General features: G+C 37.0%; 1 protein-coding gene across 1 annotated transcript in view; it reads left to right on the top strand.

Moving 5' to 3' along the window:
* LOC143404476 (selection and upkeep of intraepithelial T-cells protein 9-like) overlaps positions 1-22,791 on the top strand; it is a 61,677-nt gene that overhangs the window by 5,707 nt on the left and 33,179 nt on the right. The window contains exons 3-4 of the mRNA XM_077110076.1: positions 8,071-8,172; positions 14,350-14,471. Coding sequence (XP_076966191.1) covers positions 8,071-8,172; positions 14,350-14,471 — 224 coding nt within the window. The remainder of the gene's footprint in view (positions 1-8,070; positions 8,173-14,349; positions 14,472-22,791) is intronic.

Below are 22,791 nucleotides of genomic sequence, written 5' to 3'. Positions count from 1 at the left end.
TTAGTCTTTCTGGAATCCAAATCGGCTGCTGTTCTCCTGTGGAAAAACAAACAGAACCCCAACTCCAGACAATCACTGGGTCAGGATCTTTCCATTGTCCTGTTAGATAGTCTTATGTACATTTTTTGGATACATATGTCTTTCCGCAGCACTAAGTCCTGATGAATCCAAATTTAAAAAGTTTAGAGTAAAAAGGGTTATTTTAAGTTTATCTTTGGGGGATATATGCCCCTTATCAATTCCCTCCTTTTGCTTTAATAAGTACATTTAAATCTTCTATTTTATCCAATATTTGACTTTAAACTTCTCTCTTCTAACTTTTTTTGTCTTGAATGTCTGTATCTAATAGTTGTCTTAGCTTTTTGCATTTTCTATCTGAAATACCTTTACTTTACATTTTTAACCATTTTCTATTTTAATTCTATCTTCTAGTTTTTTTTTTTCCTAAGGTTTGTACATTCACCCTTACTTGCTTTTTTTTTTCTTCCTAGTTTTCTTTTGTTCCCTATTTTGTGGGTTTAAAATTCTTGTCTTCTTATCTTTTTTATCTTCCTACATCTTCTCTCTTTTTTTTCTTACCTTTCTGTACTTCTGTCTTAAAGTTTTCCACTTAAAATTTTTAATCTTCTTTATCTAAATATCTTTTATCCTATTATCTTCCCATTATCCTGGGTTTTTTTTTTCCTCTGTCATGAAGGCATCTTAACCACCTTCAATTTAACCTTTTAAAGCCTTTTAATTATCATCTATACTGTACTTTTAAATGTACTTTTTCACCACCTACAGCTTTACTCTTTTAAACGAGGCTTAGATTTTGTTTAAATCGCTTAATATTAGTTTACATGGCTGCCCTTCAACCAAAGGCCTTTTTTACTCCATTAAGAAGCTTTGTCTCAATCTGCCATGTACAAATACTTTTTTTTTTCTTTCTTCCCTTCTCAAACTTTTAATGTAAGTCTAGTTTCCTCAAAATCTTTTTAAATGTCATTTCACAACTTTTTACTTTACCACACAGAGATTATCTCATCTAGAAACATTTCTTTTTCTTTTAACCTTCCATATTAAAATATATTTTTACATCTTGAATCTTTTAATCTCTTTTTTAGCCATTAACCCTTTTTATAAATTCACATTCTGAAAAAACCCTTATAAAATTTCTGATTTAGACAAATTACTCCACTGTAAGAAGATGAAAGACTTTCATGTTATTTATGGTACTATAATACTGTAATTGAAACCCAACTGAAACTTCTTATACTCTTTGTATATAAATTACACCTGATAGAATCTTAACATTTAGTAACCTTGTTTCAGCAAAGACACAGACCAAAGCAATAATTAAACTTTTTTCCATTCACCAATTTATGAAAACACACATAATGATTAAATATATTACCTTATGGAACTTAATAAGTAAAGAGTACTTGATTTCATATTTAGTGGTTGATATTTTAACACTCTAGTTTTGTAAATTAATCAGATGTCTGTAAAAACCAAGATCTTAGACAAGTGTAGTAAACAGAATTAGCCATCTCTTTCTTGTTGAAGAAAAATCCTTCTACAGGATACCATGATGGTCCCATTGATATATTTAATAACTCGTCTTTAAAAAGCCATGGGCTACATTTTTGTATTGTATCAACATATGCCCTAACTGTTCTTGGTCTTACTGGGTTGCCTTTTTTCCTCTAACAATTTCTCTCCCTCGCTGGTGAACAACTTCAAACCTTGAATCAACCATTTTCCCCAGTTTGCCTGAGAAAGTTCTAGGAACAGGCAACTTGAAATAAAAACAAAATAAATTAGAACAAGAACACATTGTTTTTTGAAATGCTCACCCATTCTTTCACACTTCCTCACGGGTGAACAATTTCACTTACCTTCTTTTCAGATGTTCCCCGTACGGACCGCCAAATGCCCTAACTGTTCTTGGTCTTACTGGGTTGCCTTTTTTCTCTAACAATTTCTCTTCCTTGGAGGCGAACAACTTCAAACTTTGAGTCAACCATTTTCCCCAGTTTGCCTGAGAAAGTTCTAGGAACAGGCAACTTGAAATAAAAACAAAATAAATCAGAACAAGAACACATTGTTTTTTGAAATTCTCACCCATTCTTTCGCTCTCCTTCAGGGGCGAGTAATTTCACTTACCCCCAAGCTTCAGGCGTTCCCCGTACGGGCCACCAGATGCCGCAGTCTCTGGCTGGGCACAAATCACGAGTCTCCACACAGCTTGTAGATTCAAACAGCAATTCTTTATTCCCGAACTCACACCGGCCGTCTACAAACACGTTCTGGGGGAATCCACGTTCTCTTCCCAAATCCACACTCTGCCCTGATCCACTCTCTCCCAAATCCACTCCGCATGGGCTTCTGTCTCCCAAAATATACTGTCTGACCCTAAGCACTCAAGAGGAACTCAGCAGCAGGATACGCCCTATTCCAAAAGAGGAACACCCTAATCTCCATTACTAAACCGCCCTATTCTAAAGGGGAAACACCCTACTCTCCTATTATGCTAAACTGCCCTATTCTAAAGGGGGAACACCCTAAACACGGATCCTGCCCTGGTCCTTGAGCAAGGTCACCTTTCAGAAGTCCTTCCACTAGACAGCATGGGAGTAAGCTGGCAAGGAATTTGTCATACCTACTTGGCTGATGGCTCCCAGCAAGAATGCTTAAGTAAGACTAAGTTAAAAAGTATACATGGCACAAGTTGACTTTATTGCTACCTTATGAAGAAGCAGGCGTGTAGAGAAGTCAGTTACTATAGATCCATTAAGCAAGTGACAAACCCAGGATTAGATCCCATATTCTCACCCATGATTCAAGGCTTTTTTTCTGGGAAGCGATGGGTGGGATGAGTCAGGTTAGAAACAAGCATCATAAAATTGTGCCCTTTGTGCTTCAGTGACTAGGTGCAGTAGCTAGGGGACCCAAGGTGGATGAAAAGGATAAGATGTAGAAGGAAGGAAAGGGCCCAGCAGCTCAACTGCTATACAAGAGGACTCATCCCCACCAGTTCAGACAATGGACTGTCAGTAGCTCACAATGAATGTGGCTCTACTCCTTGAAGCAATTCCCAAACTCATTATTGCTGAACTATCCTAGGGGCTTCAGTCCTCATTTGTGTGGTTAAATCGGCTTTCATTGTTATAACCTCATTCTAATTCTTGGGAGTGAGAAAACAGTACACAAATTTCTTTTTATATCTAGAGGTTCATATATCACCCTATTTCTCTTCTAACGGCCCAAATTAATTTCTACGACCAGATTTCAGGTAGGCTGTTGTATAGAGTCTTTCACTTAGTGACCATATGCCTAATAAATATTTCAGAGTATGGGTCATGAACCCCTTAAAAAACCTAGAAAACCTGTTTATTAAGCACAGATAGGTTTATAAGAAATAATGCTATAAGGGAAGATATTATCTGGGCAGAGTTTTATTCATATCCTCAAATGGGGATATTAGGAGAGGGGATTTATAGAATTTTAGAGTTCCTTGTAGATAGTTTAAAGATAGGTCTTGCAAGGTGGGAAAGTGATTAGATAGCTTTGGACTGGTGAGCACAGATTAAAGTCCTCAAGTGTCTTGATGAGCCAGTTGTTAATCTTGTTGAGGAGGCTACTCGGGTTGATTCACAGTGTTCCCTCCCAGGAACAAGTGTTTCCTGGAGCCAGTAGCCAAGTTATAATTGCTCATTTTCAATTGTTTAACATAAAGATAGGAAAGTAGGACTAATACCCAGACTGCTTACAACAAGAACAAGAAATTATTAGGTCTCAGTATTGCTTGACTCAGATACAAGGATTGTTTTAGTTTCATTTCTTAAGGGATACTATTACCAAAAAGGAAAATGGAGACTGTTCCTTGAGAAAGACACCATCAGTGTCTACCAGGTGGTCCTGGGAGATGAGCTCAGATCAATTTTAGCTCTATTGTTAGAATGCCACAAAGAGAAGGTAACTGTTAACTAGATCCAGTTTATAAAGGCTCAATATCAGGGAATTATGTAATTATCCTTTCCCTCTCAGTCAAGGAGGAACAATGAAGAAGATGATGAAACAAATCTTCTAAGCCCTTTATCCTGTTCATTAAAACCCCACTATAGATGGGGTTTCCTGAGGGATAATTTGTGATCCAAAATGTTCTCCTTAATTAACTCATTATTTCAATATTCTGCTCTACTTCATTGGGACTTACTTCTGTTTTCCTTTCCTATTTCTATTCGGAGTCAGTTAAGCTTCTGAAACTGGACAAGAACAATCAATGTTGTTGAAGCTAAAATGTGAAGGTAGAGTCTGAACTCCATGATGATTGATTTTTCAAAATTTGAATCAAAGCCTTTCATAAAATGAAAAAGCAAGTTCAGTCATGGTGATAGACAAGTTAAGGGAGACTCTTTTTTTTAAATTCATTCTTTAGTTGTACACAATACCTTTATTTTATTTATTTTTATGTAGTACTGAGGATTGAACCCAGGGCCTCTGCCTCACATGTGCTCTATCACTGAGCCACAGCCCCAGCCCTTAAGGGAGACTCTTGACAATGAAGCTGTTGTTTTACTTGTTTTTTTCCCCCTGGTTGTTTCTAGAATCCATGTGATCCTCAAGTTCCTATAGTTTGGTGCTATTTTATTAAGTTATTCTGGTATGCCTCAAACTATTTATTAATTTAAATATACTGCAATAGTTATTTTGAGTTTTGTATCTGAAAACATCTACCATACAGAGGTATTAATTGTATGATTCTGTGGTTGGCTGGTTGGTTCATTTGCTTTCAATCTTTCCTTCTTCATTCCTTGGGAAAATGTTTCTTTTAATAACATTTTATATATAAGTCTCTTTAAATGCCTCTAGTGATTGGTATATAAGAATGAGCCAAATGCTAACTCTTTGCTCTCCCTATTTTCTGGACTTTGAGGAATTTGAGGAGTTACTTGCAATGTCACCACTGAGCAATTCACTCTTACTGATTTTTTCCAATGTTTTGAATATAATATTAAGCATCCTCATCTTGGGAGAATTTTTCTATCATATTGGTCCTACAGGAAGTACCTAAAAGGAATTTAATACTTAATGTCAGAAGACTTTCTCAATTTTGATTTTTTATAATTTTAGAGCTCTTATATTTTTATGAAACTTCTTTGAGTTTTACCAGTGACACTTCTGATCCAGTTCTACAGGCAATGGCTTCCTCAGATCCCAGAATCTTGTTCTAGAATTTCCTCCATCTCACAGATTACCCACTAGAATGTAAGAACCAAAACAGTAAGTTATTCCTCTATCCAATCCTGGTTCATCCTTGGCCCAATAACTGCCAAGTCCTGTTCTTTCCCCAGGTCCAGCTTCATTGGCCAATAGCCCTCACCTAAACCCAGAGTACATAATATCGAGGGTAATAGGGACCTTACATGCAGGTGGATCCTGCTTCCATGTACAATGGGGTCTTATGATCCTGCTGTTTTACTTACCAGGTACTTCTGCTCTCTCTTTCAGATATCCTGTTGAAATCAAAGTGTATGTTTTGGTCAGCTACAATTGCTCTGATATATGTGATCATTATGATCCCTGTGTTTGCTCTTCAGTGTTGCAGAAAAAGAGGTATTTAATTTAGGAAGGATAAAGCATTAAAGAGCTCTCATCTCTTCTTTACTTGATACCAAGTGTTTGGAGGTGGTAATACAAAACTGTGTGAATCTGCATCTTACTGCATGCCACTACTGTGTTTGCCAAAGGGGGCCTCCTTGTCTTGAGCCAGGTCTCAGACTAAGCTGCTGCCCTCCCTCCTCACATTGCTCTTCAGGGTCAAGACACTGCCACTGCTATTGCAGCTGTGACCACCAAGATCTCCTGGTCCCTCCAGAGGTCATTGCTGATTTCCTCCCACTTTCTGGACCGTTTCCTAGAATATGAAAAATAATAATAGATCTGTTCTCTTCCTTAGGCACCCATATATTTTTAGACTTTTGCTCAAAGAAAAAGAAAAATGTAAGAACCAATTAACCCAATTCTTGGTCTTTCTGTCTCTTTTCCATTCCTCTTTTGTTCTTCTTGTGAAATTAACCTTAATATACACTCTTCCCCCCCCCCCCTCATTAGGGGCTATAAAATGCCACCTTAATTTCAGGAAGCTGAGAGAAAGCATGAGATACAATTGTGAATGGTCTCAAATAGTACTGGACATTAGATCTTTAGACAATGCAAGATGAGTAACAGAAGTGACAGGTGATAACACTCAAATGCCATCACCTGTCACTGAGAGAAAGGTGTTCTAGGCTATTCTGGATGGAGGATGTGATGGACAGGAAACCTCTGGGAGGTGATTCAATCTGTAGTGAGGTATGCACAAGTCAAAGGATAAGGTGCATTTTGAGAGTTACTGAGTGAGACTTACCTTGATTCAGGAAACGGGGCTAAAAAAAGAATAGAGAGTGCATCTTGGCTAGTTCTCTATCCAATTCATAAAGACCTCCACAAATTTAAATGAGTATTCATCATGGGCCAGAAGATGTAATCAACAATTTATCATCAATATCTTAACTGATTTATTAAGATAAATTTATCCCTATAAAAGCAGGTCCCATTTATTATCATCATCTTTCAGATGAAGACATTAAATAATAATCAGAGTTATTAGGAAAATTGTTCAAACTGAAGCAACCTATAAATGTGGATTGAAACCTAGATGAGTCAAAGGTCAATACTTTGCTCTGCCAAGTAGGGTAGCACATGCCTCTAAATCCAAGGGCTGGAGAGGCTGAGGTAGGAGGATCACAAGTTCAAAGCCGGCCTCAGCAAATTAGCCAGGTGAGACCCTGTCTTAAAATAAAAACTTAAAAAAAAAATGACCTGGGGATGTGGCTCAGAGTAAAAGTGCCCGGGGCTTCAATTCCTTGTACCAAAACAAACAAACACTTTGCTTTTGTAATGGCAAAATGATGCTTTTCTCCTCAGAAGATATGCGGTAGCAAGACCTACTTTGCATACTTACAGTGATGGAGAAGTCACTAACTCATTAGAACTGGATTTATTTTTAAAAGTCATTCAACAAATGTGTATTGAACATCTCTTAGATACTAGGCACATCTAATCTCAGTGCCTAGTTTCTAAGATATATTAACAATAAAGCAAAGAGGGAAAAGATAAAAGTCTTTGCCCTCCTAGAGCTTACTTCTAGAATAATGTGAGAAAAGTTCTTTCTTTTGGAACTTTCCTGGCAGTGATTGCTGGTATCGGTGATAAACAAAATAAACAAACCAAAAAAGAAAACCCTGAAGAAACTGACATCTCCTAGAAAAAAAAAATCACATAGAAAACTATGAACTAAGTTAAAACAAACAAACAAACAAAAAACCCATAGTCTTTTCTAGGTTTTTTTTTAATTTCAAGTATTCATTGTTCCTTGCAATATCTCAGAATAACTGATCAATCTTGCCATTTTACTTTAGGTTCAGTAAATGAATAGTTTTTAAAAAACATCTAGCTTTATGTAGTAAAAATAAGGAGAGTTGTGCAACCTTGAAATGATCTTTCTCATACTGTAGTATGAACGTAGGTATTCAAGTAAAGATTGAATGGCTAAATACCAGGGGTGCTGTAGAGAAGATTCTGGCACTACACCTGGCCATTACAACTGTGAAATTCTGAGTTCCAAGGCTCTTTTCTCCTCTTTTAGCTAACTCCATGTTTCCTAAAATTGCCTTCGAAAAACGTTAGACCCTTAAGCATTCAGACATGTTACAGTGAACCAGAGCCCCGCACTCTCTAGGTCTTATTTCCAGGTTGATCACATGCTATACTGTGTAGAGCGGTAGGAAGAGACTCTTCTTCCTTACCCTGCTCTATCCTCAGCCCAGCTGACCGTCAGTCTTGGCTTCATCCCTAGTGCTGGGATATATCCTCACACATAGTCCTGCCTATCAGACCTGAGCCCTGACATAGGTTTAGTAGACCTCAATGAATAAAGCATCAGGACATTCAAGTTTCTTGAATCCTGCGTATTTGTGTCTATTTCTGTGCATTCCCCACGTCCTAGTTACCTAATTCTCCATCTCCTCCACTCTTTTTCAGTTCTACAGAATAGAAGAACTTGCTTTCAAGTTGTGCTTCAGGGTCTTCCTTTAGTGTTACACGTGGCCTTCTTACCTCTCTACTTCAGGTTCAGGAGCAGAGGTAAGTGGGACTGGAAAAATGAGATTTTTTTAGTTGATGTCCTTCCTGTCTGATACCTTTTTACATGCACGTTTTAGATAAAGTTGAGTGACCTTTGTAGCAGTAACAGCATAAGGAGTCAGGATTTAGATGATGTCTTGAGGTTTCAGGTGCTGCCCACTCAGCTGTGTAAGGACCAGAGTTTTTAAGCTTCTCTCCTGGATGTTTGTGTTTCCCTTACTACTCAAATAGTAGCACACAAGCATCAAAGGAAAAATGTATTTTGTCAGGTCTAGAAGCCATCTAATTCAGCTCCATTTACAAGACAATTATTAATGTCACCTATGCATTGGCACCCGGCCAGTAATTTATGACTGTTTTTGGTTTAGATAGAGGTCTCCTTTGAAATATTAATATAAAAATCCAAATGAAGAATATAACTTGATTCCTGATTCAGTTTCAAGACTATTGAAAGCTATCATTTGGTCCTCTGGTCTATGTATTTAGAGGCTATTTAGAAGTGCAACTATACTATATCATATACTTTATTATGTTAGTAACTAAGAATTTAACAATACCCTTAACTTGTTTTCCTTTACTGAGAAGTGTTTACATGGGACAATGACTATTAAAGTAAATGAAAGGAGCTGTTATTATTTGCAAAAGCTTTGCCTTCATCCTTTAGACAAAACTGGACCAGATGTTAAACAGATTGCTTTTTCAAATCTAACATATATTTTTTGAGTTGCTGATAACAAACCTTATTCCATCTATTTTGACTTTAAATCATAAACCCAAACCTCAAATCTTAAATGAGCCCAAAAGACAGGTCCACTAGGATTGTCTAAAAAATAGCAAGGATGAATAAAAATGTATAAGATATAATTCTATTTCTAACACTATGGAGAACTCCAAATCATTCTTTTTCTGACCACATGTGCTATAATATCTACATATGTATGTATGTGTGTACATTTCTATCTATCCATTTAATTTATAATCTTATATATCTGTCCAACTATCATTTTCAAATTGTTTTGAACCATTAAGAAAATATTTTGAGTAATGGAAAAAAAAGGATATAGGTTGAGTCAGCTTGTTTGCTGCTGTGACCAAAAGACCTGACAATAACAATTAGAGGAGGAAAAATTTATTTGGGGGCTCACAGTTTCAGAGGTTCAGTCTATAGATGGCTGACTCCATTCCTTGGGGCATAAGGTAGTGCAGGACATCAGGTCAGAAAGGTATGGTAGAGGAAAGAGGCTTAGGACATGGCACCCTGAAGGTGGGGGAGAGTAAAGGAAAGGTGGGGGGCTCCCTTTACCACATATGTGCACCAAAGACACAATCCCCAGGGACCCACATTTTTCAGTTGCATCCTACCTGCCTATAGTTACCACCCAGCTAATCCCTATCAGGGGATTAGTGCACTTATTAGGTTAAGACTCATGACCCAATCATTTCACTTCTAAACTTCCTTGCATCTTGTCACACATGAACTTTTGAGGGATACTTCATATCTAAGCCATAACATTCCACTCCCCAAAAGCTCATGCTAATCTCCCAATGCCAAATACATTTAGTCCATTTTCAAGAATACCCATAGTCTTGGGGCTGGGGATGTGGCTCAGGTGGTAGCGTGCTTGCCTGGCATGCATGGGACGCTGGGTTCGATCCTCAGCACCACATAAAAATAAAATAAAGATGTTATGTCCACCGAAAAACAAAAAATAAATATTAAAAAAACTCTCTTTCTCTCTCACTCTCTCTAAAAAAAAAAAAAAAAAAAAAAAGAATACCCATAGTCTTAACAGTTTTAGCATTGCCCCCAGAAGCCCAAGTCCAATATCTCTTCTGAGGTTCAAGGCAAACTCTTATCTGTGAGCCTCTGTAAAAATCAAAACCAAGTTGTACATATTCAATATCTAAAGGTACAGGGTAAACATTTTCATTCCACAAGGGAGAAATGGCATAGAAAGAAAGAATGGGACAAAAGCAAGACTGAAATTCAGTTATAGGCCCTGTAACTCTACAGCCAGCATCTGGAGCACATGGTATTGTGATGTTGTCTCCAAAGGGCTTGGGTAGCTTCACCCCTATGGCTTTGCTATTTGCAGCCTACATGGCCTCTCTCTTGGCTTATCTCTGTTCAATTCCTGCAGTTTCCTTGGCAGACAGTCCGCGGTATTGGCATTTCTCAATCTTGGGAGTCTCCTCTGCAGCTTCAGCTTCCTTCTTACATCTTCACACATCTCCTTCTTAAGGACTTCCCATAAGGACTCCAACCCTGGGGCACTTTGCCTGGCTTCCCAGGCCTTCCTTTGGTGAAAGCCTCTATACCCCCAACCCCAGCATCCTGCATTTCTGTAGAATCGGCACTGCAGGGTTACTGCCAAGGTCTGCTGCCATCTTAAACTGTAACCAAGCCTCCAGGGACACTGGCTGCAGCAGCTTCTGAGTGGCCGGGCAGCTGAGCATGGTCAAACAACTTCCTAGGTCCCCCTGTGCAAGTAGGGTGCCCCACTAGTCTCTTCTCAAAAGAATTTTTACTTTTACAACCTTCTGAGATGGGCATAGTCTTGCCAGTTCCTGAGATACCCTTAAGACATCTTTCCTACTATTTAGTGACAGTAATGTTTTTAACCACCACACCTTCATTAGCTCTAGTTTTGTTGACATATTTCTGGCCAAACTGCAAGTGTAAAATTTTTTTCTGCTTTCTACTCCTGTTTACCACAATAAACCTGGCTAAAAGCTACCAGCAATATCTCGCAGAAAGTCTCGGGACACAGGCAAAATGTAGACAACTTCTCATCCCGAGCAAAACATGATGGCCTCAAGTCTATATTTCAATAGAGTCCTCCTTTTCCTCTGAAACTTCTTGAACCTAGTCTTCACTGTGCATGGTCCTATCAGCATTTTGGTCTTCTGAGCTCCACCAGACTCACACATTAAACTCTACTTACAACAATCTAAAACTTTCTCAGCTTGTACTGATATACTTTTTGAAATTCCTCCCACATATTCTGAAAACCTCCCAAATCTTCTGAACCACATGGTCAGGTTAGTCACAGCAATGACTCCACTTCTTGGTACCAATTTCTGTTTTAGTTAGCTTTTTTTTTTCACTGCTGTGACCAAAAGACCTGACAAGAACAATTCGTGGAGAAAAAAATTTATCGTGGGGCTCACACTTTCAGAAGTCTCAGTTCTCAGGGCCTGAGGCAATGCAGAACATCATGTAAGAAAGGTGTGGTGGAGGAAGGCAGAGGGAGAGAGAAAGAAGAAGAAGGAGGAGGAGGAAGAGGAGGAGGAGAAAAAAGAGAGAGAAGAGAGAGCATTTCTTTCATCACAGACAAAATATGAACACCAAAGTCATGCCCCCATAGATCTACCTCCTCCTACCACATCCTACCTAGCTACAGTTACCACCCATTTAATACCTATCAGGGGACTCATTCACTGATTAGGTTAAAGCTTATAACCCAATCATATCACTTCTAAACTTTTTCATATTATGTCACACATGAGCTTTTTGGGAACCCCTCATGTCTAAACCATAACAATAGTCAAGATCATATTTTGATGTCTCTCTTTCTTTCCTTTCTCTGCCCCCCTTTATGACCCAGGTTGCTTATATAGCTTTTGTTAGAAGTCCACATTGTGATCAAGTGGCTCCATGACAGTCTCCAGAGCCCTCATCAAGGGGGAATCCAGTAGAAATACCTGCATATGTCTGGAACCCCAAAGGAATGAATACTAAAATAGTCTGTGCAAAAACTCACCAAGAAAAAAATACACCCAAGTGGAATGTAATAATATGAAAACTATTCTTGATCCCTTGGTTCCTGTTATGGTTTAGATATGAAGTGTCCCTCAAAAGCTCATGGGTGAGACAATGCAAGAAAATTTAGAGGTGAAATGATTGGGTTATGGAGTCTAAACCTAATCAGTGCATTAATGCATATGAATGTATTAATTGGATGGTAACTACATACAGATAGGATGTGGCTAGAGGAGGTGGGTCACTGGGGCTTGCCTTTGGGATATATAGTTTGGGGTATATAATTTGTCCTTGGTTTAGTGGAGCTCTCTCTCTGCTCCTGGTGCTGTGTCCTGAGCTGATTTCCTCTGTCACACCCTTCTACCATGTTATTTTGCCTCACCTCAGCCCCAGAGAAATGGAGTTGGCCATCTAAGGACTGAAGCCTCTGAAACCATGAACCCCAAATAAACCTGTCCATCTCTATAATGTTCTTGATAGTTCTCTTGGCCACAGTGAAAAAGCTGACTAAAACCATACCAAAGAGTACAAATAAAAGTACCCTTACCTTGATAATTCATAGACGTAAACCCTCCTTCAATGAGATTGAAGTCATTAAATGGGTAAAACTTGGTAAAACTTAGTATTTTAAAGATAAAGTCAAAACTGATTGACTGCCCTAAAGGATATTAAGGTTTAAGAAAAAGTGTCAAAGACAACTTTTAGTTTTTGAGATTTTGTGTTCTTATTACAGAAGGAATATAATTAGATTTTAATTTTTCATTGTATTTGGCAATTTAAATGGATTGCTTATGTTTTTGACATTAATGTTTCAAATCTCTAATGTTATTTTGTGTTTATTTCACATTCCTTTTCTTTATACATGCTTCCATTCTTTCTTTTATTATCATTTTATTGAGTATTTTTAATCATCCTAATTTTGCTTTTATAATTTTAATCATTCTATGTCTTTTTATTTCTAATGGAAATAATTTAAACAGTAGTGCCTATCATTGAAGCAGTTTCTTTAGAAAACCCATGTAAGGAGGAAGAGGAGGAGGAAGAGGTTAACTATCGTGTCCAAATTCAATTAATATCTTAAATACTCATAAAGAATAATAAGACCTTGGACTAGTTTCATACCATTTAACCTCCATGGAGATATACATTATGGTTGTTGAGGATTTTAATTATGTATTTAAACCTAATATATGGTTATTATATTACTGTTTTATATGGAATTATTTATATTTGTCTATCAGTATATACTTAAAACATTTTGTAACATTTATTTTTTCTGACCTGTTAGAATTTACAAATACTATCACACTATCTGGTGGCCTTTATATCATCTTTTATTGCAATAGCTATTGGATTTTATGTTGCATTTATTTTCTTCTAGTGCATTGAACATACTGTTTTACTATTTTGGCTTCCACTGTTCCTGTTTTATTGAGAAGTCTGATTTTAGTCTACTTGCCACTTTTGAATTCAACCTCTATTGCTCTGAAGATTCAAAAGACTTTTTTTTGTGTGTGACTTGTGTGTGTGTGTGTGTGTGTGTGTGTGTGTGTGTGTGTACACTTGTGTGCCACAGTATGGGAGTAGTTTTATTTTTCATAGTAACAATTTGTTTGGTTCTCTGATTTTCTGCATTAGTATCTTGAATAAGGACTCAAAAATTCTTAGTCATTGTTTTAGATATTTCCTTTACTTCTTTATTTAACTTTTCTTCTTTAACAACTTTATATGGCCATTGATTGGAACTTTCCATTCCATCTCATATATCTCATATCTTTTCTTCTTTATTTTCTACTTTTTCTTTCCATGTTCATGTTGTTCAACATATTGTCAAGTTTACTCACTCCAAAAGTGACTGATTTGTTGTAGAACTTAGACTTTGAATTGTTAATTTCAAGAATTATGTTTCAATACATAATTTATTAATGCCTTTGTCCATTATTTAAATAGATCGACTTTGTTCTACTTCAATATTATGATCACATTCTGATTATGTTGTATATTACAACTTCTCTTTCATTCAAACTGCAGTTGCAAAAAATGTTTATTTATCCAACTGCTCAGAATCCCAATGTGTTATATCTGGTAAAATTTCCAGGACTTTTTGTATTTACAGATCCTAAATTAGGACATGAAATAAATAAGAGTATGTTCTTGGTTAGCTACGGATGAATGAATAGAAATGACGTCTCACAATTTGCATTATAGCTCAGGTCAAATTACACATATCATCTGACTTACACTATCTACTCTTGTCTCATCATGTCATAAAGCCTAGAGTAACTGTTCTAAGTTTGATCTCTTCCTCTTATTAAGTAGGCTCCAACATATCTGGTTTCTTAATTTGTGCATGTTTTCCAGTCCCTATTTTCTTTTAAAAATGTACTGTTTATTTCTTTTTCTTTTTTTTACAGGCCTTATTTCAGATGACCTGTACTCATTGTATTGTCGATGGATATGGGATCTATGCATAATGTTGACTGTATTGATGGTGTTTTTCTCTGTGCTTATTCTTGTTCTATTTAACATATCAACAGTAAGTGAGGCAGTGAGGGTGGGAACTCCAAGGATGTATCTCCCATACCTCTACCTGAATCCCCTGGGTCATTAGACTTCATTCAATGAAACTTCTGTTATAGGGTCAAGTAGAATATAGAAAAAAATGGTGGCTTGGGTTATCCATGTTTCTCTCTACTTTCATAAGCAGACTGGGACCATTGTACAATTTCCCTTTGTTTTCTTAAGTGTTGTAGGATCCACTAAATTACAAAGCCCTTCTTGTGAAAGAACACGTAAATGTGAGACTATAAATTTTGCTACCCACATTTAAGTAACACCAGAGAAAGACAGAAAGACCCCAGCCCAGCTATATCCTGCTGGTTCAATGTTGAATGCTGCAGATCCACAGGGAAGGCTCACATTGACACCTCCATTGAACTCTTCCTTCAGCTAACCTTATGACATGGTCAGGTAGGCATGTGTACAGGGAGTGGAGGCATACTTCTGAAATCATGAGCAATTCTCACGTGAGAGTCACATATCAAACAAACAAACAAACAAAAAATAGGTGCTGTGGCATAAGAGCCAGGCAGGTCTGCCTCACTAACATAGGTGTGTTTCATACCTGTCTTATCATGGATTCACATTAATCAATTACCCCCCTAATCAATATGTTTTTTACTTGTGTAGGACTGAAAAAAAAAAAGAGTCCCTTTAAGGATGTGAGGATTATATAATGAGAAAGAGTGAAAAACCACATCTAAATTTCTTGCTATCTGCCCTTCAAAGCCTGGAGAAGTTGGGGAAGTCATTCCCAAAACTTCATAAAGCAAATCTCAATTACTGGAAATGTCCTCATTGTACTAGAGTTTTGTATTTAATTCTAGAGACCTTTCCCCCAACATCAGTCTTAAAAAAATATTTATTTATTTTTAAGTTTTAGGTGAACACAATATCTTTATTTTACATTTATGTGGTGCTGAGGATGGAACCCAGTGCCTCGCACGTGCTAGGTGAGCGCTCTCCACTGAACCACAACCCCAGCCCCAACATGAGTCTTATAGAACAAAATTTTAGTCTCTTTTATAAGCATTTCCTCCAATCCTGGATATTGAAAGTATAAAAAGATAAGAGATAATTGGACATGTTGTAGAATCTGAAAAATACATCTCCCTCTTCTCTTTTGATCCTTTTCCTCCCCCTCTTCCCTCCTCTTCCCCCTCCTCCTCCTCCTCCTCCTCCCACTCCTCCCACTCCTCATCGCCCCACTCCTCCCCCTCCCTCCTCCTCCTCTCACTCCTCCCACTCCTCCTCCCTCCTTCTTCTCCCCCTCCTCCTCCTCCCCCTCTTCCCTCCTCCTCCTCCTCCTTCCACTCCTCCTCTTCCCCGGCCTCCTCCTCCTCCTCCCACTCCTCCCACTCCTCCTCCCTTCTTCTTCTTCTTCTCCTCCTCCTCCCACTCCTCCTCTTCCTCCTCCTCCTCCTCCTCCTACCACTCCTCCCACTCCTCCTCCCCCTACTCCTCTTCCCCCTCCTCCTCCTCCTCCTCCTCCCACTCCTCCCACTCCTCATCGCCCCACTCCTCCCCCTCCTCCTCCTCCTCTCACTCCTCCCACTCCTCCTCCCTCCTTCTTCTCCCCCTCCTCCTCCTCCCCCTCTTCCCTCCTCCTCCTCCTCCTCCCACTCCTCCCACTCCTCCTCTCTTCTTCTTCTTCTCCTCCTCCTCCTCCCACTCCTCCTCTTCCTCCTCCTCCTCCTCCTCCTACCACTCCTCCCACTCCTCCTCCCCCACTCCTCTTCCCCCTCCTCCCACTCCTCCTCCTCCCCCTCCTCCCCCTCCTCCCACTCCTCCTCTTCCCCCTCCTCCTCCTCCTCCTCTCCTTCCTTTTCCTCCTCTTACTCCTCCCCCCCTCTTCCTCCTCCCTCTCCTCCCTCTTCTCCCCCTTCTTTTTCTTGACATGGCCTTGCTATGTTTCCTAACCTGGCCTCAAGCTCACAATCCTAGTCTCAGCCTCAGAGTAGCTGGAACTTCAGACACATGCCATTATGCCAAGATAGAATCAGGATTCTTGAATCTTCCTTACCCTCTAATAATTGTACCAACAATATTTCCAGGGAAATAATGAACATAAACAATGTTAGGAAAAATCATCGCTCCTTAATATTGGGAACTTTCCTCAAAACAAAGTTAGAGGTCAGTTAAGTAGAGATTAGGCACACTACTACTTAAATCTGAGTTAGGTCTGAGACCATCAATTAAGATGGCACCAAATAACATAGATCTATAAGCCCAATGAAGGCTTAGGCCTGTTGAGTTTACTAAAAAATCTAGTCCAAATAGGCTCAGAAATCAGAAAGCAAAAGGATAAAACAGTGTTTGCCCCAAAGAGATTTATATTCAAGCTCTGCTTCTTTCCAGGGATGTCATAATTCACATAGAAGGCATGTGTACTGGGAGGGATGCCATACCATCCAGATCTTTAGCAATTTTTATGAAAGAATTTCATGCAAATAAATAAGAGCAAAAATCACAATCTAAAATGCAGAGAAAAGCAGGGCTTGTGTTAATACAGGTTTGGTTTATTCCCTTTTCTTGACATGGTTCAAGGGTTTTTCTGTCTTCCTCAAAGAAAATAAGGTACATTCTAAATTCATCTCAACTTGGAAGTGTCCAAAATCCCCACCAGTGTTCTAAGCCTGTGGAACATGGGTGTCCCTTTCTGAAAGGGCTCCATTCTGGAGCATATGTCTTATCTCTGGTTTGTTTTTAAGTCCAGCAATTGAGGAGGTTCTGGTTTTCTTTACCTGAACTGCAATTGCCAAAGGAGTGAAGCACAGCTGTGATATCGGAGTTCACATTCTACTTCCAAACTAGTACCTCTAACTTCTTTCTTGACATTCCAAATATCCTCATTGAATTAATTAGTATGTGTAATTAATGCAAGTTAATAAAAAACAAAAATACTATCTGTCTTGAAGGGACTCTACTTCCCTTTCTAACTTAAATTTTATAATAGCAGCTCTCAAATCAGCAGCTTGCATGATACCTTTCTCGACTGCATGCATCTCCATGCTCTCAAAATTCCTTGAGTGACATAGATGATTTATAAAAAAAAGATTGGTGATACTGGTTTTGCTACAGAATTTAACTGTACAAAACATACAAAGTTTTTTTTTCCTTCCTCTAACTGTGATCTGTATATTTTGCTTTTCATCTTTGTCAGATGTTATATGGATGCCAGTGAGCTCCATCATCACAGATCTCTGATGTAACTCCCTCCCATAATGTAAATTTAATTAGGTTTGAATAAATATGGATGCAATAACATCTATTTCTTTTTTTTTTTTTTTTACAGATTTTTTCCTAATTAGGAAATGAGTCTTTTCATCCAAAACAAAAGAGGCTGGTTGACTGTAAAAGAGATGATATAAAACTTTGAGGAAGAAGCATTTTGTACCAAGAACCTATATTTTTTAGCAAAGCCAAGTAATCACCAAAGTGTGGGAGAAAAATAAAAAATTTCCTGGAGACTCAAAGATTTCTAAAACATATTATATGAATATCTTATTTACATAATTTTGAGATTATTTATGTCAAATATAATTACTTCATAAGAATTCAAGCTGTGATAATATATAATTGTAGGAAAGTGATAAGCTAATAAACAAATGTTTCATAAAATCTAAACATTGCCCTGAAATAGTCAAAACATATCATAATCAGAAATATAAATAAAATTAAACCTCTGGTTTTCAGTCTGAGACTCAAGTTGAATGAAATTATAAAATAGAAGATATTTGTTTTTCAGGCCATAGGCTTACAACTTAAGAATAAAAGCAATTTTAATGAAAAGAGATGGAAAACAAATTCCTGGAGACTCATAGAATACACCAATATTTACATTAGTATTATACAGAAAGCATAAATACTATAGATAAAGAAGACCACTACATGTTGGCACAAGGTGTCAGTGTTTGAAATTTTTAGTATCTGGTTTGCATGTAGTGCTATCTTCTTGAAGTTTCAATTTTTTTTGTATTCCATTATGACTGCTTATCTAATCTAGTATAAAGTAGAGGGGAAAGCAACACTTTTAAACATACTACACTTGTCTAACTCAGTGCAAAATCAATCCAAGGCAATTTGGAAATGTCTACATGAGAATTTAAGATAAGGACCTATTAGAAATTAATACAGGACATCACAGAAGAAAAGCTTGATGTGAAATTAACACTAGATAAGGATTTCTGGAGAAGGTAAGTTTTGAATTAGACTTTTAAGATAGTTTGTACCTCAGGCTTACAAGAGAAAAATAAACCAGGCACCTCGTGGTTCTAAAGATTAATACTTTTGCTAAGAATGGCTTGTTTTAAGTAGTCTTGCTTCTCTCCTGAGTTCTTGATATTTTTAAAAGCTTATGGATTAGAAGAATTAATATGGTCCAAATGTCTGTACTACTGAAAGCGATTTATAGATTAAATAAATCTATATATTTATAGATTAAATAAATCCCCATTAAAATATCAATGACAACCTTTACAGAAATAGAGAAGTAATTTTAAAATTCATATGGAAGCACAAAAGAAAATCACATAGCCAAAGCAATCTTGAGCAAAATGAACAAAGCTGAAGACCTAATGAAACATGATTTTAAGACATATTACTGAGTCCTAGTAACCAAAACACACAACCTGGTATCAGGATAAAAACAGACACATAGATCAATGGAGCAGAGTGGGTTTCTTTTACCCCACTAAGTCTTCTATCCAGAAATCTGTGCATCTGTAGTCAACTAATTATCAAAAAAGTTGTCAAAAACACATTGGAGAAAGGATAGCCTCTTCAATAAATGATGCTAGGAATACTAATACTAAATATACATTATTCAGAATATTGACCGCACCCCTATTGCTCACCCTGTGCAAAAATAAATTCAAAGTGGATCCAATACCTAAATGTATGACCTGAGTGTGGGAGGCCATCCTTACACGTGATTTGAGTTACCTCCCTGGCTGGGTGAGAGGCACTTAGATACAGCTGTGTCAGAGCTTTCCCCACCCTTCTCCAGGTCCGAGGACTTGTCTGTGCAGAGGCGTGTCTGGCCACTGCCTCAAAGACCCAATCAACCCACCCCTGACCTTGGGATGCTGCCCCTCTTAACCTTCATTGGATGGGATTCTCTTCAGAAGTTTTTGTTCCCCAATAAAAGCCCACTCCCTCTCTTGCTAGTCTCTTCTGTAAAGCTCGCTGCAGCATTAGGTGGCTGGAGGTGGGAGCTAGGAGAAGCTGTCCCGGAGCTGGTATTAAAGGTAATTGGAGTCTTGTCTCTTTAATTTAAAACTCCCTAGCAATTACTCATGAACTGAACCTTCTTTCATGAAGCCAGCTCTGGTCGCGTGGCAGAGACTACAAAAATGTTGGAAGAAAACATGATGAAAATATCTTAAGATGTTAGGACAGGCAATGATTTTCTGGATTGGACCCCAAATCACAGGAAACAAAAGATTGACAAACAGGATTATACCAAACTGTAATGCTTCTATATGGCAAATGAAGCAATCAACAGAGTGAAGAGATAATGTACAGAATGGGAGAAAATCCTTGCCAGTTATTTATCTGTTAGAGAATTAATATCCAGAATATAAAAGGAACTCAAAAACTTAATAGCAAAATATAATCCAACTAAAAAAATGGGCAAATGATCTGAACACACACACCTCTAAAGGAGAAATACATGTGATCAATAATTATGTAAAAGAATGCTCAATACCAGCTATAAGGGAAATGCAAATTAAAACCACAGTAAGATGTAGTCTCATTCTAGTTACAATGACTATTATCAAAAAACAAAAAAATAACAATGCTCATGAGAATGTAGAGAAAATGGGTATTTTATATACTGTTGGTGGTCATGTAAACTAGTACAGTCATTAAGGAGAACAGTATGGAATTTCCTTAGGAAACTAAACAGAGATCTACTATATGATCCAAAATATATATCCAAAGAAAATGAAATCAGAAAGTCAAAGAGTTACCTACAAGAGTATGTATATTGCAACATTATTCACAATTGCTAAGATATGGTGGAATCAGTCTATGTGCATGACAACAGCTAAATGGGTAAAGAAAATGTGATGTATCTACACAATGGGATAATACTCAGCTATAAATAAGAAGGAAATCCTGTCATTTGCAGCAAAATTGATGAACCTGGAAGACATTATGTTAAATGAAATAAGCCAGACACAGAAAGACAAGTATCACATGCTCTCCCTCATATGTGGACAATAATAAAAGTCAATCTGACTTTAGAATTGTGATTAATAGGAGCTGAGAACGATATATAGGGGTGAGTGGATAAAAGGAGGTTGGATTTGATGAATGCATGTTGTATGCATGTATAGAACTATCCCCCAAAACCCCCATTGATATTCACAATTAATGAGTTAGTAAAACATAAAAAAGATTTCTTTTTCTTTTTAGTTGTAGATGGACACAATACCTTTATTTTATTTATTTGTTTTTATTGGTGCTGAGAATTGAACCCAGGGCCTTACATGTACTAGGCAAGCACTCTACCACTGAGCTACAACCCCCAAAAGAAAAGTTTTCTTTTTGAAGTTCCTTTGTGAGATCTGCATGGTTGGATTGGAACTAGGAACACAGTAACAACATTCTCTGAGAGACAGTTTAATGAGTTGAGAAGTCAAGTGCTGAATTCAGCTGATTCTAGTGGTTTCCAGAAGTCACAGAAATGGGCACTTACTGGTATTTGTATAATGAGATGCTTGGCTTTCATGTAAGACTAAATTTTATTATAATGAGAATGGTTCATTCAATATAGTAAGATTTTCAGAGTAAGTTGAAATGCTTTTATATGTATACATATAAAGATACATAAATTACTCATTGTTTTTCATTGAGCCTGAAAACAACTATGGCTCATACAGTAATTTACACTTTAGTTTTAAAAATATATGAAATATTTTAATTGTTTACATAGAATTCAAAATAACAAATAGTGTAGGAAAAAATTTTAAAAATTTTTAGAAAATATAGTTTACAAATGTTTTCTCCTATTCAATAGGCTGCCTTTTTATTTGTTGATTATTTCCTTTGCCGTGCTGAAAAGTTTTAGTCTGATAGTCTCATTACTTAATAGTCTCATTTATTTGTTTTTGCTTTTGTTGCCATGCTTTTGGTGTCAAAACAAATATCAATCAAATGAAAAGAAAATTTTTCTCTATTTTCCCTTCTAAGAATTTCAATTACTTCAGGTGTTACACTTATATATTTATTTTCTTTTGAATTGATTTTTGAGTGTGGTGTAAGAGTGGCATCCATTTTGTTTGTTTGTTTTGGTATCAGAGATTGAACCCAGGGGTCCTTAACCACTGAGCAACATTCCCAGCATTTTAATTTTTTTAATCTTTTGAAAGGGTCTCACTAAGTTGCTCAGGGTCTCTCTAAATTGCTGAGGCTGGTCTTGAATTGCAATCCTCCTGCCTCAGACTCCTGAGTCCTTGGGATTAAAGGTGTGTGTCACCACAATTGGCTCTTTATTTTACTGTTTGCATGTAGATATCCAGTTTTCCTAGAATCATTTATTGACAAGTCTTTTCCCTATTAGGTATTCTTGGTAAAAAAATCATTTGACCACATACTTGAGGGTTTATTTCTAGGCTTTGTATTTTGCTCCATGGGTTCATGTATTATTTTATATTATTACCATGCTGTTTTCATTACTATAGTCTTTTAATATAGTTTTACTCAAAAAATGTGATGCTTCCAGATTTGTTCTTTTTGCTTAAGAGTGTCTTAGTTATTCAGGGTCTTTTATGGTTTTGTATGAATTTTAGAATTATTTTTCTAGTTCTGTAGAAAATGCTATTGGTATTTTAATAGAAATTGAATTGAATCTATAATTCAGTTTGGGTAGTATAGAAATTTTTAACAGTATCCATTCTTCCAATTCATGAAAATGAGATGTCTTTCTATTTTTCTGTGTCTTCTACAGTTTTTTCACCAGTATTTTATATTTTCAGTGTACATACATTTTATCTCCTCAGTCAACTTTATTCTTAGACTTTATTCTTTTTTTTGTACTGTTGAAACATCAATGCTCTTTTTTGCCAATAAAGAACTTCAATTAGTTAGATGCAGTTCTGTTTTTCATGCACAAGATGAGAAACAAGATAATAAATAACATTAAAATCAACTTGTATCATCTCCTTATTGGTTATTAATGAGTTCTGATAAAATGATTAGATAAAGAAAATGTAGTATATATACACAACGGAGTTTTACTCAGATATAAAGAAAAATGAAATAGCATTTTCTGGTAAATGGATGGAACT

This window comes from Callospermophilus lateralis, chromosome 7 (assembly GCF_048772815.1).
Source record: "Callospermophilus lateralis isolate mCalLat2 chromosome 7, mCalLat2.hap1, whole genome shotgun sequence".
NCBI classification, from domain to species: domain Eukaryota; kingdom Metazoa; phylum Chordata; class Mammalia; order Rodentia; family Sciuridae; genus Callospermophilus; species Callospermophilus lateralis.
Note: the sequence above shows the minus strand (reverse complement) of the source record. Positions and strands in the feature narration are given on the sequence as shown.